We start from the raw sequence: 18,080 nt of genomic DNA, 5'->3' as shown, positions 1-18,080 counted from the left end.
GACTGTTATTACACAGCACTGTAGCATTAGCCTAAACTTAGCCGTGGAGTTAGAGTTCAAGCTTTCATACCAGAGACTTAAATAATGATATATGTATATAAAATATAATTATATATGTATATATAATACATTATTATATCATTATAAATTACATACTCAAAGCTTAGTATGGACAATGCAGAGAGTAGCCTATAGGCTTTATTTGCCCCATGTATGTGAATTCTATTGGTCCTCATAATGATGTAGGGTATAGGATAGCATGTTCTTTTTAAGTCAACAAAACAAAAGACGATCAAATGATACTATTGTCATGGTGTAATACCATATAAATATAAGAATACATATAATATCATTATAATATTTTCTTCTTCTATAATTCCATGCTATAGCTAGACTAAAGGCAAATATTGGCTTTTTCTATGAATACCTAAAAATACAATTTTTAATATCTAATGATCTGATGATTTCATCTGAGTTTTGAGTTAAGGAAATATGACTCCTGTACTATAGCTTTCTTTTTGCTCCACTGATAAAGCATAATGCATCATGCGAAGTTAAGTGGAATCCTACTTCCACTTAAGTGATATTTTCACTTAGTCTCCCATTGATTTGCCTGTTAGTGGAATAGCAATGCAAGTCCACTGCAAGATTGATTGAAGGATATGGTTGCAAATCTTTGTACCTAATGGCAGCATGTTCATCCTAATGGCCTAACACAGGTCATGTAAATACTGTATCTCACATAATGGTGCTTTTCCTGCAACATTTCTAGGTCGAACTGGAGGGGGTCCCATACAAACACAAAGAAAGACATGTTTGAACACACACACACACACACACACACACACACACACACACACACACACGCATGCAAGCATTCAGACACACACTCACACAATTTCTCAAAACAGTGTTACAAGTACAGGTACGTACACAAGCTTTAAACTGACCAACACATCTTTTAACAAGGGGGATTTGGCTCTGTCTTTCTTTCTCTTATTGATTCTCTCCATCTTTCATCTTGAACTCTTCCTTTAGCCTTGGAAGAAGAGGCGGTGAAGCATCGTGGCGATCTGATTGGTTGATTGGAGAGGGGTTGCTAGCGTCTCTGTGTAATATGGTTTGTGTTAGTGGAACTGGGGGGAGGCGGGAGGAGGAGGGGGGTCGAGATGGTTGGAGTGCCAGGGGTCAAAGTGCACAGATCAGAGGTGACGACCTCACACTTTTTTAGGAGGAGGAGCCAGCTTGATGATCTCGTCTTCAGAGGGTTGGCGAATGATATCTGAGGAGAGAGAGAGCGAGAGAGAGTGGAGAGAGAAAGAGGAGAGAGAAAGGTCTCAGTAAGCTGCTGCAACAGACGTGAGAGAATGACTGAAAATAAATGAAGAAAAAGTCAAATAAGAAAGAACAAAATAATTTAGAAATCTGAAGAACGCCTCAAGGAAGGACTAAAGAAGACAGAGCTCAGAGAAATACAGTTTATAGTTAGAGACAGATTAGGAAAGAGAGCTCAGAGAAATACAGTTTATAGTTAGAGACAGATTAGGAAAGAGAGCTCAGAGAAATACAGTTTATAGTTAGAGACAGATTAGGAAAGAGAACTCAGAGAAAAAGAGAAAAGATGAGGAAAAAGTGGAGAGAGGAGGGAGGGGGGAGGAGGGAGGGGGGATGGGGAGGAGGGAGGAGGGAGGGGGGAGGAGGGAGGAGGGAGGGGGAAGGAGGGAGGGAGGAGGAAGGAGGGAGGGGGGAGGAGGGAGGAGGGAGGAGGGAGGGAGGGAGGAGGGAGGGGGAAGGTGGGAGGGAGGAGGGAGGAGGAAGGAGGGAGGGGGGAGGAGGGAGGAGGGAGAGAAAGAGCGAGAAAAAAACAAAGAAAAGTGGAGAGAGAAAGATAAGGCAAGAGGAGAAGGAAGAAGAAATATAAACAAAAAGGACCGAACGTTAGAAACAGAAAAAAATAGGTATAGTAAAGAGAAGTGACCTTTGTATTTCTTGGCGGAGGGGATGCGTGTGAGCTTGGTGTCGATCTCATCGTCCTCAGAGATCTTGAGAACCGTGGTGCGGTACTCGATGACCCGGGTCAGCAGGTCTGGTCGCCGTGAGATCTCAAAGATGTGCTCGATGTACGACAGGTTATCTGTAAAGAGGGAAACATTTTTAAGGTGCAAAAGTACTGTAAACATTACTATAATCTGGCAGCGTGATTTAATTTGTTACTTTTCTTAAACATTGTGCCTTCAAAGATCTGTGTTCATTTGCAGCCTCCTTCCCCCTCCTCTCCCTCTCTCCCCCTCCCTCACCTTGTGCCAGTTTGTCATTCTTCACCAGGTAATGAAACCACTCTCCACTCCCCTCCATCCCACCATCCTTCCCTCCCTCCCTCCCTTTCCCTTCCCAAATGTTGATCTGGGAAACCTGGAAACTTCTCCCTCCTCACCCTGTGCCAGCTTTTCATTCTCCTCCAGGTAGTTGAACCACTCCTTGGAGGAGGTGATGGTGTTGCTCTGGTCCTCTGTGATGTCCTCCTTGCAGGCAGACTTCAGTTGATCCAAGTCCTCATTGGTGATGTTCTCAGACAGGTCACTGAGCAAAGAGCTGTACTCCGACATGGTCTGATGGAAGGAGGGGGGAGAGAGTGAGGGGGAACGTTAGTTAATTCTGGTTCTTTATCAGAGAAAAAACAGGATGAAGGCGATCCAAAACAGCCCAGGTAATGAGGGTCAGCTGGTAGAGCACGGCGCTTGTAACGCCAAGGTAGTGGGTTCGATCCCCGGGACCACCCATACGTAAAAATGTATGCACGCATGACTGTAAGTCGCTTTGGATAAAAGCGTCTGCTAAATGGCATATTATTATTATTATTATTATTATCTTGCTAGCTTTAGTTTGGCACAACACGGCCTGGCAAAGAGGGGAACGATAGCACAAACAGATCTAGGACCAAGCTAGCCTCTTGCTGCCAAGACGAGTGAACCTTTATTAAATCATGTACATAAGAGCAATAATGTGTGGTTACATGTCTTTAGTCTGTCAGTTTTCTGTTCTCTAGACATTACCCCTTACCCTTGTTCCACATGGAGTTCTATTTCTGATCCTAGATCTGTGTTTACGGGCACCCCCTACATGGAGCTGAGACCACAACTCTATCTCTTTAGAGACGAGGAGGAGAGAGAGAGTGGGACAGAGAGAGAGAGAGAGAGCCTCTAGTGGACACTCTGTCCTTCTATTGTGATCTCTGTTACAACAAGATCTCCCACTCTACCGATGGCAGGCTGGAAAGTGGCTATACTTACTATAGCCAGGAAGCCACAGAAACACCAATATGGTATGCAGTATTGGAGACAGCTGTGTGTCTGTGTCTGTGTGTGTGTGTGTCTGTCTCTCTGTCTAGCTCTCTGTGTAAGTGTGTGTGTGTAAGTGTGTGTGCGTGGGTTTGTGTGTGTGCGCTATTGACTTCTGTACAATGGCATCTACCTACAATATAAAATGTAGATTAAATGTAGTAATGGTGGATTAAGGAGCATTGAGTGACATCCACAACAAAGGCTTTCAGTTGTCACACAAACAAGCATGCACGCACGCACACACACGCATGCACACACACACACACACACACACACACACACACACACACACACACACACACACACACACACACACACACACACACACACACACACACACACACACACACACACACACACACACACACACTGTCTTGACTTGAAAAGGAGAAGTCAAATGCTTGGTGGATCTCTCCAAAGGCTATTGTCTGATTTAGTTTGTGTGTGTGTGTGTGTGTGTGTGTGTGATGAACAAGGCTCAGGGACAGCCTAAATACTAGAAGAGTCATATTCTCTTCTACCAGCAGAGGGCAGTGGTCCCTATACAGACCCAAAGGTGTGAGTGTGTGTGCCCTCTCTCCCTTGCCTAGCTACCTGGCGACGTTAGTTTCTTCTCCGCAATGAGTCTGGATCTGAGTACCTCCCCGACCCTTCACTGTAATCTCTGTCCTGGCAGAAACTGATCTAAGGTCAGTTTGTGGCACTTTCCCTCAAAAGGTAAGGTTATGATAGGGTGATCCTAGATCTGTGCCCAATGGAGCGCGGTATAATAACAGTGTGTTTTACAGGCCCTCCCTTCACACACACACACACACACACACAAACACACAGTCATTACCTTAAATGTCACATGCTCAATCAAAAGCCATTTTTACTCAATAAAGACAGAGGACTGACTGGGCAAACACACTCCCCAGGAGAATAGAAGAGGTGCAGGGCTGTGTTTGTGTTTGGATCAATGTGTGTGTGTGACAGTGTGTGTTTGGATCAATGTGTGAGTGTGTGTGTGTGTGTGACAGTGTGTGTTTGGATCAATGTGTGTGTGAGTGACAGTGTGTGTTTGGATCAATGTGTGTGTGAGTGACAGTGTGTGTTTGGATCAATGTGTGTGTGTGTGTGACAGTGTGTGTTTGGATCAATGTGTGTGTGTGTGTGACAGTGTGTGTTTGGATCAATGTGTGTGTGTGTGTGACAGTGTGTGTTTGGATCAATGTGTGTGTGTGACAGTGTGTGTTTGGATCAGTGTGTGAGTGTGTGTGTGTGTGTGACAGTGTGTGTTCGGATCAATGTGTGTGTGAGTGACAGTGTGTGTTTGGATCAATGTGTGTGTGAGTGACAGTGTGTGTTTGGATCAATGTGTGTGTGTGTGTGTGACAGTGTGTGTTTGGATCAATGTGTGTGTGTGTGTGACAGTGTGTGTTTGGATCAATGTGTGTGTGTGTGTGACAGTGTGTGTTTGGATCAATGTGTGTGTGTGACAGTGTGTGTTTGGATCAATGTGTGTGTGTGTGTGACAGTGTGTGTTTGGATCAATGTGTGTGTGTGACAGTGTGTGTTTGGATCAATGTGTGAGTGTGTGTGTGTGTGACAGTGTGTGTTTGGATCAATGTGTGTGTGTGACAGTGTGTGTTTGGATCAATGTGTGTGTGAGTGACAGTGTGTGTTTGGATCAATGTGTGTGTGTGTGTGTGACAGTGTGTGTTTGGATCAATGTGTGTGTGTGACAGTGTGTGTTTGGATCAATGTGTGTGTGTGACAGTGTGTGTTTGGATCAATGTGTGTGTGTGTGTGTGACAGTGTGTGTTTGGATCAATGTGTGTGTGTGACAGTGTGTGTTTGGATCAATGTGTGTGTGTGACAGTGTGTGTTTGGATCAATGTGTGTGTGTGACAGTGTGTTTTTGGATCAATGTGTGTGTGTGTGTGTGTGTGTGTGTGTGTGTGTGTGACAGTGTGTGTCTGGATCAATGTGTGTGTGTGTGTGACAGTGTGTGTTTGGATCAATGTGTGTGTGTGACAGTGTGTGTTTGGATCAATGTGTGAGTGTGTGTGTGTGTGACAGTGTGTGTTTGGATCAATGTGTGTGTGTGACAGTGTGTGTTTGGATCAATGTGTGTGTGTGTGACAGTGTGTGTTTGGATCAATGTGTGTGTGTGTGTGTGTATTACAGTTTATTAATGAATAGTTGGTGTTTTATACCACTTGCACTTCTAGAGGCCTTAAGAAAGGCTTCCAAACTGGCAGAGACTACAGGGCAAAACAGACCAAAAGTACATTGCAAAATGCTAAAACATTTAAGGTTTAAGACTTGCTGCCACTCCAATCTGTCCCCTATACATTTTAAATTGGTGGGGCACTATAACCACACAGGAGTTAAACTGGTACCACATTCTCCCTCTCGGGTGCAACAAATGTAGCGTCTTACAAGGCATGCCTCAAAATATGTTAATGAGCCAGAAACAACAATACCATGCCCCCATTAGTGGTCAAAATTTTTTTTTGCGCTCCAAAGATACGGTACGTTACTGTATTCTGTGGGGTTTAATTACAGTACCATTAGAAATACAGCAATTCTTTCCCTGCCCATAACATTTTCCCACAATGCACCATCATTTATAGTATGCTGCAGTAAAACGTTTCAGAGTATTTTAATGTTGATAATGACAAAAATTTCCGTATAATTTACAGTTGTTCTCTTTTTTCTTTCCATCTCTCCCTCGCTCTTTCTCTCTTTCTGTGTCCCTCCCTCTCTACTCTACATCTCTCTCTCTCAAACTCTCTCTGTCCATGCCTCCTTTCCTCTCTCTCTCTCTCTCTCTCCACCCCCCCTCTATCTCTCTATCTCCCCCCCCTCTCTCTCTCCATGCCTCCTATCCCCTCTCTCGCTCCTATTCTTCCGCTCTCTCTCTCTCTCTCTCTCTCTCTCTCTCTCTCTCCCCCCTCTCTCTCTCTCCATGCCTCCTATCCCCTCTCTCTCCCATTCTTCCGCTCTCTCTCTCTCTCTCTCTACCCCCCTCTCTCTCCCATTCTCTCACCCCCCCTCTCTCTATCTTTCTCTCTCTCTCTATACCTTCTAGCCCCCTCTCTCTAACTCTATGACGAGGCTGACACTGCTTCCACACATAGTAGAGCCCCTGTCTAAGTCCCTCAAGTTCTCATGAACACAAACATGCTTTTGTCTCCTGCTCTTCTGCTCTCTCTTTCTCTCTCCCTGTCCCTCCACCCCTCCCTTCCTCTATTCCAGTGTGTGGAGGTTGGAGAGGGGAGGGAACCTCTGCTGGTCTCCTCTGTCTCTCTCCCTCTCCTCTCTCTCCCTCTCCTCTCTCTCCCTCCCTCTCTCTCCCTCTCCTCTGTCTCTCTCCCTCTCCTCTGTCTCTCTCCCTCTCTCTCCCTCTCCTCTGTCTCTCTCCCTCTCTCTCCCTCTCCTCTCTCTCCCTCTCCTCTCTCTCCCTCTCTCTCCCTCTCTCTCCTCTCTCTCCCTCTCCCTCCCTCCACCCTTCCCTCCCTTCATCCCAGTGTAAGAAGGGTGGAGAAGGGGGATATGGCCGCCTGCCTAGCCCAGGCAGCCCCTCTCCACCGTGACTAAACTCCTAAATCTACCCCCTGGCATCCTTCTGGCCTAGCGCCTAGCAGACCTGGGTTCAAACAGTATTTGAAATCATTCCAAACACTTTGTGCTTGATTGAGTTTGACTGGCTTCATGGATCAATAGAATAGTCTCAAAGCTGTAATCTCCGGCCAATCTGACACTCTAGGCAGGCTAGAGTAAACGCTTAAAGTTATTTGAAATGTTTTTAAATTATTTGAACCTGGCAGCCTAGAGCCTAGTACACCATAGAGACTGTTCATTTGACTAGAGAGCAATGCCACTGTGCTATTATCTATTTTGCAGACAAGACCTACTGTTCTCACACACACACACGCAGGCACATGCTATCAAGCACGCACACACACACACATGCACACACACAATTGTCAAGGAGCTAAAGGATGCAGTGGGTAAAATATGAAGGTAAAACATGCTTCACACACCTGTTGAGACACATTTCTCACTATACACTGAGAGAGGGAGATTAAGCCTTCTCCTTTCACTCTCTTTCTTTCTCTCTCTCTCTTTCTCTCTCTCTCTTTCTCTCTCTCTCACTCTCTCTCTCGGCCTCTCAACCTCTCTTTCTCTTGCTCACTCTCTCTTTCTCTTTCTCTCTCTCTCTCTCTCTCTCTCTCTCTCTCTCTCTCTCTCTCTCTCTCTCTTTCTCTCTCTGTCGCTCCACCCCTCTATTACCATGGTTACTCGACCACGTTGGAGGGTGGTCACTCTCAGGGCTCTACAGAGTGAGCATTTCATAAAAATGGTCAGAAGTCAAGTATGGGCACATGTGCAAGTTGGGATTTATAACTAAATAAATACTGCAGTAGCTATTTCTGCTGTTTTGTTTCATATCTGGTAATGCACAAAGAAATACGAATCCTGATGTTATATATTATATATTACATTAAACTGAGCAATATACCACATAATTTGTTACTTCATTCCTTGTTTCAGAAACATTACTAAGCATGGTCCTCCGTTTAGTTTTGTGTTTTTTTGTGTAATTAATACATTTTGGTTGGCAAGAAATCTGAGTGGCAACAGTGAGTTTTAGGGCCTGCTTATTATTCTGAATCGGTGGTTGAGTCAAAAAGAGCAACTACCGTAAAACTTCAGTTAAACGCCAAGTCTCAAATAGACAACTGTCCCTTTTAATAGCTGGGCAATGGAATACATTTCAGCAAATAATCGCCTGTTTCAAATAAACTCAGGGTCTAAATGAATTGTTTACGAGGTTAACATGAATTACCGTTACATTTACATTTTAGCAGACACTCTTATCCAGAGCGACTTACAGTTAGTGAGTGCATACATTTTTCATACTGGCCCCCTGTGGAAAACGAACCCACAACCCTGGCGTTGCAAGTGCCATACTCTACCAACTGAGCTACAGGACAGCCTCCTATCCCCTCACTCTCTCTCTACCCCCCTCAGCATGAATTGTTTACGAGGTTTCATGTTTGATTTGTTACATTAAATAATTCAGTAATGACTCGAAAAAATGATGGCAATCTTCTGTTTTTATCGCCAGTAAGAAACTGCTAGCCAGTGGCTGCTAACAGCTGAGAACTGCTAGCTAACTAGCAAGCACAAAAACAGTCAAAAACTTCGGGAGTACAGACCCCCAGAAATCAGCCGATCGCCCTCTAGTGGCGAAAGTTAGAACTGCCGAAACTACACAGTCAAAGAGGAGACTAATTATTCTTTCAAGGATTTTTTTTGCATACTAAGACAAAATAAACGTGACACAGTGTGTAAATGATAATGCATTAGTGCAGAAAATGAAGATTTTTTTTTTTTATGCTAGAAGTGAATGCTGGAATTGAACAACTAACTATGCAAATGAGCAAAAGCTGTGTGCATTAAGGAAATAGACACCTTGCTCAAATAACAGCTTGTCTCTAATAAGCGTCTGTTGTGTTCAGTGATTTAAGCAAATAAACGCCCGGACTATTAATTTAAGTTTTACGGACGATTTTGTGAGAAGACCGATTTTCGGGATGTCTCATGGTCTGACAAACACCGCTCTAGCTCTGTCACATTTCACCGCAGATGCGGAAGTGCGACATCAACGGATGTGGTTTATTGAGATGCATCCAATGCAGATAAACAGGTATCACTAGTTTAAACTGACATATTTTTATGGGGATGTTGTTACTATGCAAATTGGATGTTCGCGGGTGCACGGACATCGATGTTAGGTTTTTTTAAACAATGCCAGATTAACATGGAACCCTTCTACCATTAAAATATCTCTGCTTTAGCCATGGTATGTCGGTGTGTGTGTGTGTGTGTGTGTGTTTGCGTGCGCGTGCGTGTGTGAGTGTATGTGTGCATGTGCGCACACTTTTGAACCATGGGCCTCAAAGCTTAACCAGGGTGAAATGGTTAAATAGCAATCTTTACATGTACCCATGACAACCGCGTTACTGTGATGGGAGCCGCAAAAATCCCTATGACAAGTATTTAGGAAGAAAATAAAATACCTCTCTCTCTCTTTCTATTTTGTATTGTGTGTTTGTGTGTGTGCATATTTGCTTGCGTGTGTCTCGGTGAGAGAAAGGCAACCTTCTGACACGCAGAGCAGTGAGAACATAGCTCTCTCTCTCTCCCTTCATCCATACTCCCTTTCTCTGTATCTCCCCACATAAAAAAATACTATAGTGTATACTATTGTAGGAATTCACTGTAGTATACTGTAGTGTTTTCAGTTTATTATAGTATAAATACTGTAGTAAAAAAAAATTGTAGTATATACTGTAGCATTTACCTAAGTGTTTTTGCAGACTGTAGTATTTACTGTAGTGTTTTTGTGGACATTACTGTTGTTTTTAATAAAGTGTTTTTGTTTTACTGTCTTTGACATAGACGTGGGGGGCTTTCTCCTTCAACGCTGCTGCTCTGTTCTATAACCTGTAGGGAACACAATATATGCTCTATACTATATAAGGTTTCTCACTTACGGTTGGCACAAATTGGGATATGGGGGAGGGGAATGGGCAGGGTATATGCAAATTAAATATTATAGTATTTACTATAGCTAAAAAAAAAGTTTTTGCGGACTGTAATGTTTTTGTGGACATTTCTGTAGTATTTACTATAGTGTTCTACAGTATACTACACAATTATATACTAAGTACTACATATGATTGAGGGATACTACAGTGTGTAGTATAGTATTCTACAGTATACTAAAGTTTACTACAGAATTCTATAGTAAGTACTGTAGTATTCTATAGTAATTACTGTAGTATTCTATAGTTATCTGTAGTATTCTATAGTAAGTACTGTAGTATTCTATAGTAAGTACTGTAGTATTCTATAGTAATCTGTAGTTTTCTATAGTAAGTACTGTAGAATTCTATATTAAAGTGTAGTATCTTTTTTATGTGGGTCTATTCTCTATCGTTTCTAAACTCAATCCCTCCATGGCAGCCACGCTTTCCTTCTCCGCTACAGTGTTGAATCGTCACATCGTGTGGCGCTGCTGAAAACAAAACATAAACAAACACCCACTCCCAAAACTAGGACAAGACAACAGGGGACTCTCTGCATGGTGCCACAGCATATCTCTGTCCACTGCTGTGTCACACACACACACACACACACACACACACACACACACACACACACACACACACACACACACACACACACAGCTGGCTGATACACCCTGCTGAACCCTGCTGGAGCTAGCATAAGACACTACTCTAACATCTTTCAACACAGACCTACTCTGTCCAAACTACTGTACACTGGTGGCCAACTGAAATGGAAATAAGAATACTATTTGGTTATACTATATTCACATGTTATTATGACATTCATGACTCTTCATTCTTGATTCATGACTCATTCCTAAGACTTCCTAAGAAGCTGTTTGAGATTACTTGTGAATCAATTGGGTTATTGAATGCAACTTGGCATTTTTCAAGAACAATACCGTATGTCTGATATTAACAGTGAAGCACTATTTCACTGACGGAGTCTCTGTCGGTTCTCTGTTTTACAGCTAGAGGGCTTAAATTAAACGTTGTCATATGAATCAACGCACGCACACCAAATGAAGATGCGATCTCACCACAGCCAATTAAAGGTCAAACGCCACACTAAAGGGCACAGCCATTCCTCTCTCCTCCTCCTCTCCTCCTCCTTTCCTCCCTTTCTCCTCTTTTCTCCTCCTTTCACATCCTCTCTTCCTTTCCTCCCTGCCTCCACTCCTCTCCTCCTCTCTCGCTCTCTCTCTCTCTCTCTATCTCTCTCTCTCTCTCTCTCTCTCTCACTCCCCCATCATGCCTTGCTTCCAACTGCCTTCCTCCTCAGCTACAGGATTTAAACGCTCCATCCAACCGGCCAACCAGTCTTTAAAAACAATATGTTCCCTTCATCTCCAACCCTACAGGGAGTGTGTGTGTTCAGTGGGTAAATAATTTAGAGAGGGAGAGAGATGGAAGGAGAGAAAGAGAGAGAGACAGAGAATGTGAAAGGGAGAGACAGAGAGAAAGGAGAGAGAGAGTAAGTGAGCGAGAGGGAGGCAGAGAGAGGAAGAGAACGAGAAAGGGAGCGAGAGAGAGAGAGGGGGAGAGTGCCCATGACAACTGCTGTGTATCCCCTGAGCAAGTGTGTGTGCTGTCAGCTAGCATCAATGTAAAAAGATGATGGTTGGCGTGGAGGAGAGGAGGGAGAGACAGGTCCCCGTAATGTGTAAATGCTGGTAGGCACATAGGCATGGGAGAAAAGAAGAGAGGGGAGGAGAGATACATCTCTCTCTCTCGGTCTCTCTCTCTCTCTCAGACCCTCGCTCTCTGTCCCTCTCTCTCTCTCTCTCTCTGTCCCTCTCTCTCTCTCTCTCCCTCTCTCTCTCTCTCTCTCTCTCTGTCCCTCTCTCTTTCTCTGTCCCTCTCGCTCTCTCTGTCCCTCTCTTTCCGTCCCACTCTCTCTCTCTTTCTCTCTCTCTCTGTCTCCCTCTCTCTTTCTCTCTGTCCCTATCTCTCTCTCTCTCTGTCCCACTCTCTCTCTCTCTCTCCATCCCCTCTCTCTCTTTCTCTCTCTCTCTGTCCCTCTCTCTATCCTTGTTTCTCTCTCTCTCACTCTTTCTCTCTTTCTCTTTCTCTCTCGCTCTCTCTCTGTCTCTCTCTCTCTGTCTTTCTCTCTCTCTCTCTCTCTCTTTCTCTCTCTCGCTCTATCTCTCTCTCTCTCTCTCTCTCTCTCTCTCTCTCTCTCTCTCTGTCTCTCTCTCTCTCTCTCTCTCTCTCTCTCTCTCTGTCCCTCTCTCTCTCTTTGTTTCTCTCTCTCTCACTCTCTCTCTCTCTGTGTCTCTCCGTCTCTCTCTTGCTATCTCTCTCTCACTCTCTCTCTGGGCTTAAGGAGTCAAGCCTGGTTGTCGTTGTAACCCAGCTGTGAGTGACCGGCACAGGCTTGCATCCTGTCATCACCATGGAAACACTTCCTGGCTGGTTGTCGGGGGCAGCAGAGGAAAAAACAGCAGCTGGATTCACTATTGGTATTAAGAAGGAACTAATCCTTTCAGTTCACCAATTTCCCTCTCCCTCTCCCTCTCTCTCGATCTCTCTCTCTCTGAGTCTCTCCCTTTATCTCTTTCTCTCTCGCGCTCCCTCTCTCTCTCTTTTTTGCCTCCTTCTCTCTCTCTTTCTTTCTGTATCTCTCTGTCTCTCTCTCTTTGTCTCTCTCCCTTTATATATACAGTGGCTTGCGAAAGTATTCACCCCCCCTTGGAATTTTTCCTATTTTGTTGCCTTACAACCTGTTAAAATAGATTTTTTAGGGGTTTGTATCAGTTGATTTACACAACATGCCTACCACTTTGAAGATGCAAAATAATTTTTTTGGGGGGGGTGAAACAAAGACGAAATAAGTCAAAGAAACATAAAACTTGAGCGTGCATTACTATGACTAGGCCATTCCAAGACATTTAAATGTTTCCCATTAAACCACTCGAGTGTTGCTTTAGCAGTATGCTTAGGGTCATTGTCCTGCTGGAAGGTGAACCTCCGTCCCAGTCTCAAATCTCTGGAAGACAAAAACAGGTTTCCCTCAAGAATTTCCCTATATTTCGCGCCATCCATCATTCCTTCAAGTCTGACCAGTTACCCAGTCCCTGCCGATGAAAAACATCCCCACAGCATGATACTGCCACCACCATACTTCACTTTGGGGATGGTGTTCTCGGATGATGAGAGGTGTTGGGATTGCGCCAGACATAGCGTTTCCCTTGATGGCCAAAAAGCTCAATTTTAGTCTCATCTGACCAGAGTACCTTCTTCAATTTGTTTGGGGAGACTCCCACATGGATTTTGGCGAACACCAAATGTGTTTGCTTATATTTTTCTTTAAGCAATGGCTTTTTTCTTGCCACTCTTCCGTAAAGCTCAGCTCTGGGGAGTGTACGGCTTAAACTGGTCCTATGGACAGATACTCCAATCTCCGCTGTGGAGATTTGCAGCTCCTTCAGGGTTATCTTTGGTCTCTTTGTTGCCTCTCTGATTAATGCCCTCCTTGCCTGGTCCGTGAGATTTGTTGGGCGGCCCTGTTGTGGCAGGTTTGTTGTGGTGCCATATTCGTTCAATATTTTTATAATGGATTTAATGGTGCTCCGTGGGATGTTCAAAGTTTTTGATATTTTTTTATAACCCAACCCTGATCTATACTTCTCCACAACTTTGTCCCTGACCTGTATGGAGAGCTCCTTTGTCTTCATGGTGCCGCTTTCTTGGTGGTGCACCTTGCTTAGTGGTGTTGCAAACTCTGGGGCCTTTCAGAACAGGTGTATATATACTGAGATCATGTGACAGATCATGTGACACTTAGATTGCACACAGGTGGACTTTATTTAACTAATTATGCAAATTCTGAAGGTAATTGGTTGCACCAGATCTTATTTTGGGGCTTCATAGCAAAGGGGGTGAATACATATGCACACACCAGTTTTCCGTTATTTATTTTTTTGAATTTTACTTCACCAATTTGGACTATTTTGTGTATGTCCATTACATGAAATCCAAATTAAAATCCATTTAAATTACAGGTTGTAATGCAACAAAATAGGAAAAACGCCAAGGGGGATGAATAATTTTGCAAGGCACTGTATGTCTCTCTCTTTGAATGGTGTATCTGTGCAGCTCTCAGTTCCCTGTTGTTGGCTTTGCCTGGTCAATCGATTCACCATATCCTCAAGCTGAGTCCCAAATGGCATCATATTCCCTATATAGCACTACTTTTGACCTATGGGCTACGGTCAAAAGTAGTGCACTAGGGTGCCATTTGGGTCACGGCCTCAGCCTCCAGACCAGACCAGATGGTCAGATTTAAAGCCGAGAGAGAGAGAGAACGAGAGAGAGAGAGAGAGAGAGAGAGAGAGAGAGAGAATATGAAGGGATGGGGTAAATAGGTCAGTGGAGGAAGGCTAAAGGGTGAACAGCTCACTCTGACAATACTGACACACAAAGTCTCTTTGTGTCTGCATTTCAAATGGGCTCTGGTCAAAACTTATGCAATATTTAGGGATTACACACACATTTTAAGGAGAAATATAGCCTACCCAGGTCTACAGAGTGGCGCAGTGGTCTACGGCACTGCATCGCAGTGCTAGCTGTGCCACTAGAGATCCTGGTTCGTATCCAGGCTCTGTCGTAGCCGGCCGCGACCAGGAGACCCATGGGGCGGTGCACAATTGGCCCAGTGTCATCCAGGATATGGGATGGAATGGCCAGCAGGGATGTTGGTAGAGCATGGCGTTTGCAACGCCAGGATTGTGGGTTCGATTCCCGTGTATAAAATAAATAAAAATAATGTATGCACTCACTAACTGTAAGTTGCTCTGGATAAGAGTGTCTGGTAAATGACTAAAATGTACAGTAATTATTTAATCCTGTAAGTAATCCCATGTTCAGAGGGCTAAATTACAGCATAGTCTTCAGTACCTGGTAAACACATTAAGAAGTCACTAAGTACTGCTTACCTGCTCAAAGCCAATCATTTGTGACCGACCGGCTCGATTCAGTCTTATGTAGCAACATTTGAAATTGTGTTTTTTTACATTGGACAAAAGTAGAGACGCAGAGCTAGAAAATGGCACATCAGACACTACAGTTGAGGAACAATGGGAAAGTAATTCTGCTTTGAAAGTTGATAAACTTGGAGTGCCAGAGTGTGTTCTGGGCGTTCGTAAACTCAGAGTGTTTCGCTCTCGGAGTGTTCAGAGCGCACACTGGACGCTCTGGCCGAAAAGTAGGGTTGATCCTAGCGTTCTGACCTAACAACAGTAGTCAAGCACCCAAGCTAACTGGCTAACGTTGGCTAGCTTGCTAGCTACTTCCAGACACAGATGAGAGAACAGCTCACTCTGACCATTTTACACACCCTAGCAGAGCTGGTTAGGCTGTATTTATGTTATCCAGAGCGTTGGTGACTGCAACTGTGCTGCTGGCAACAATTTAATTACGCTTTTTTGCCAACGTTTACTGACACCGGCCATATTCAACGGGTGTTGAGCATTCTTAAATTCGTCAGTTATTCTGCGCTCTGGCACACTCAGACGAGAGTGCTCTGAAATCTGAGTAGATAGCTAGAGCGAATTTAACAGCTACGTCTATCGACAGTTGTCGCAGTGACATCATAAACATTCTATTGAAATAGTTACTTGCATAGTGGAGTCTTTTATTTAGACATGTAGCTATATGGCTAGCTAAACAATGAAGCACAATCCCAACTCATAATGTTACTACCCTGCATGAATCTGCAGGTAGCTAACCAACCAGGTTCAATGTTAGCTAGCTAACATTAGGCTATAACTAGCAATGAAAATGACTTTCTGACTAAATTAAAAACTTGTAATATCTGAAAATGTAGCTAGCTAGACTCTCTTACCTGTATAAAGTTGAAGTCGGAAGTTTACATACACTTAGCTTGGAGTCATTAAAACTTGTTTTTCAACCACTGCACAAATTTCTTGTTAACAAACTATAGTTTTGGCAAGTCGGTTAGAACATCTACTTTGTGCATGACAAAAGTAATTTTTCCAACAATTGTTTACAGACAGATTATTTCACTTATAATTCACTGTATCACAATTCCAGTGGGTCAGAAGTTAACATACACTAATTTGACTGTGCCTTTAAACAGCTTGGAAAATTCCAGAAAATGATGTCATGGCTTTAGAAGCTTCTGATAGGCTAATTGACATCATTTGAGTCAATTGAGTCGTGTAGCTCAGTTGGTAGAGCATGGCGCTTGCAACGCCAGGATTGTGGGTTTGATTCCCACGGCGGACCAGTATGAAAAATTTATGCACTCACTAACTGTAAGTCGCTCTGGATAAGAGTGTCTGCTAAAAATGTAAATGTAATTGGAGGTGTACCTGTGGATGTATTTCAAGACCTACCTTCAAACTCAGTGCCTCTTTGCTTGACATCATGGAATAATCTAAAGAAATCAGCCAAGAACTCAGAAAAAAAAATTGTAGACCTCCACAAGTCTTGTTCATCCTTGGGAGCAATTTCAAAACGCCTGAAGGTACCACGTTCATCTGTACAAACAATAGTACGCAAGTATAAACCACATGGGACCACGCAGCCGTCATACCACTCAGGAAGGAGGCGCGTTCTGTCTCCTAGAGATGAACGTACTTTGGTGCGCAATGTGCAAATCAATCCCAGGACAACAGCAAAGGACCTTGTGAAGATGCTGGAGTAAACCGGTACAAAATTATCTATATCCACAGTAAAACGAGTCCTATATCAACATAACATGAAAGGCCGCTCAGCAAGGAAGAAGCCACTGCTCCAAAACCATCAGAAAAAAGCCAGACTACGGTTTGCAACTGCACATGGGGACAAAGATCATACTTTTTGGAGAAATGAAACAAATATAGAACCGATTGGCCATAATGACCATCGTTATGTTTGGAGGAAAAAGGGGAAGGCTTGCAAGCCGAAGAACACCATCCCAACGTGAAGCACGGGGGTGGCAGCATCATGCTGTGGGGGTGCTTTGCTGCAGGAGGGACTGGTGCACTTCACATAATAGATGGCATCTTGAGGAAGGAAAATTATGTGAATATATTGAAGCAACATCTCAAGATGTCAGTCAGGAAGTTAAAGTCGCAAATGGGTCTTCCAAATGGACAATGACTCCAAGCATACTTCCAAAGTTGTGGCAAAATGGCTTAAGGACAACAAAGTCAAGGTGTTGGAGTGGCCATCACAAAGCCCTGACCTCAATTCTATAGAAAATGTGTGGGCAGAACTGAAAAAGCGTGAGCGATCAAGGACGCCTACAAACCTGACTCAGTTACACCAGCTCTGTCAGGAGGAATGGGCCAAAATTCACCCAACTTACTGTGGAAAGCTTGTGGAAGGCTACCCGAAACGTTTGACCCAAGTTAAACAATTTAAAGGCAATGCTACCAAATACTAATTGAGTGCATGTAAACTTCTGACCCACTGGGAATGTGATGAAATATATAAAAGCTGAAATAAATCATTCTCTCAACTATTATTCTGACATTTCACATTCTTAAAATAAAGTGGTGATCATAACTGACCTAAAACAGGGAATTTCTACTCAGATTAAATGTCAGGGATTGTGAAAAACTGATTTTAAATGTATTTGGCTAAGGTGTATGTAAACTTCCGACTTCAACTGTACATGGATGGACGCTTCTCCCTCTCTGTCATGGATGCCATGGTTGCCCTTAGTTTGAAGATGTAATCCGGAGACAGGTGTTTTATACAACAGCCTTCTGTGTGTTCTCTTTTCGACTCCGTCTGCATATTTGCAATCAAACGCCAGAATGTTCTCCATCTCCTTAGCTATCATACTCTAATTCCACTGATTTCAAAACTCGGTCCTCCAGAAAGTGGAGAGCAACACTTATGCAGTTCTAATACGTGATATCTTTCAAAAAAAGTATTGTTAGAAAGGATTACCTACACATACTGACCAGCTCATATTATAGACAGAAGCGTACTACATGGCAGACCAATCTGAACTCATCTCTCGGCTTGTCCAGCCCACTCATTATCTCAGCCAATCATGGCTAGCGGGAAGGTTGCTGTCTTTTTCCGTGGCTAAACCAACTAGGCTTGTAATTGACATTTTTTATTCGTATTGAATAGATGGCATACAAAGTTG

The 18,080-nt window shown here is 43.6% G+C and overlaps 1 protein-coding gene across 2 annotated transcripts in view; it reads right to left on the bottom strand.

The window, feature by feature from the left end:
• Window positions 1–281: 281 nt before the first annotated feature.
• LOC311113145 (astrocytic phosphoprotein PEA-15-like) overlaps window positions 282–18,080 on the bottom strand; it is a 39,320-nt gene continuing 21,521 nt past the window's right edge. For both annotated transcript variants that reach the window (XM_084156308.1, XM_084156309.1), the window contains exons 2-4: window positions 2,435–2,609; window positions 1,979–2,134; window positions 282–1,282 (exon numbers count right to left, since the gene is read on the bottom strand). In XM_084156308.1, the coding sequence (XP_084012434.1) occupies window positions 1,218–1,282; window positions 1,979–2,134; window positions 2,435–2,606 (393 nt within the window). In that variant the 5' untranslated portion in view covers window positions 2,607–2,609 and the 3' untranslated portion in view covers window positions 282–1,217. The remainder of the gene's footprint in view (window positions 1,283–1,978; window positions 2,135–2,434; window positions 2,610–18,080) is intronic.

This window comes from Coregonus lavaretus, assembly GCF_964263955.1.
Source record: "Coregonus lavaretus genome assembly, chromosome: 39".
NCBI classification, from domain to species: domain Eukaryota; kingdom Metazoa; phylum Chordata; class Actinopteri; order Salmoniformes; family Salmonidae; genus Coregonus; species Coregonus lavaretus.
The sequence above is the reverse complement of the archived record's forward strand: the minus strand, read 5'-3'. Positions and strand labels throughout refer to the sequence as shown.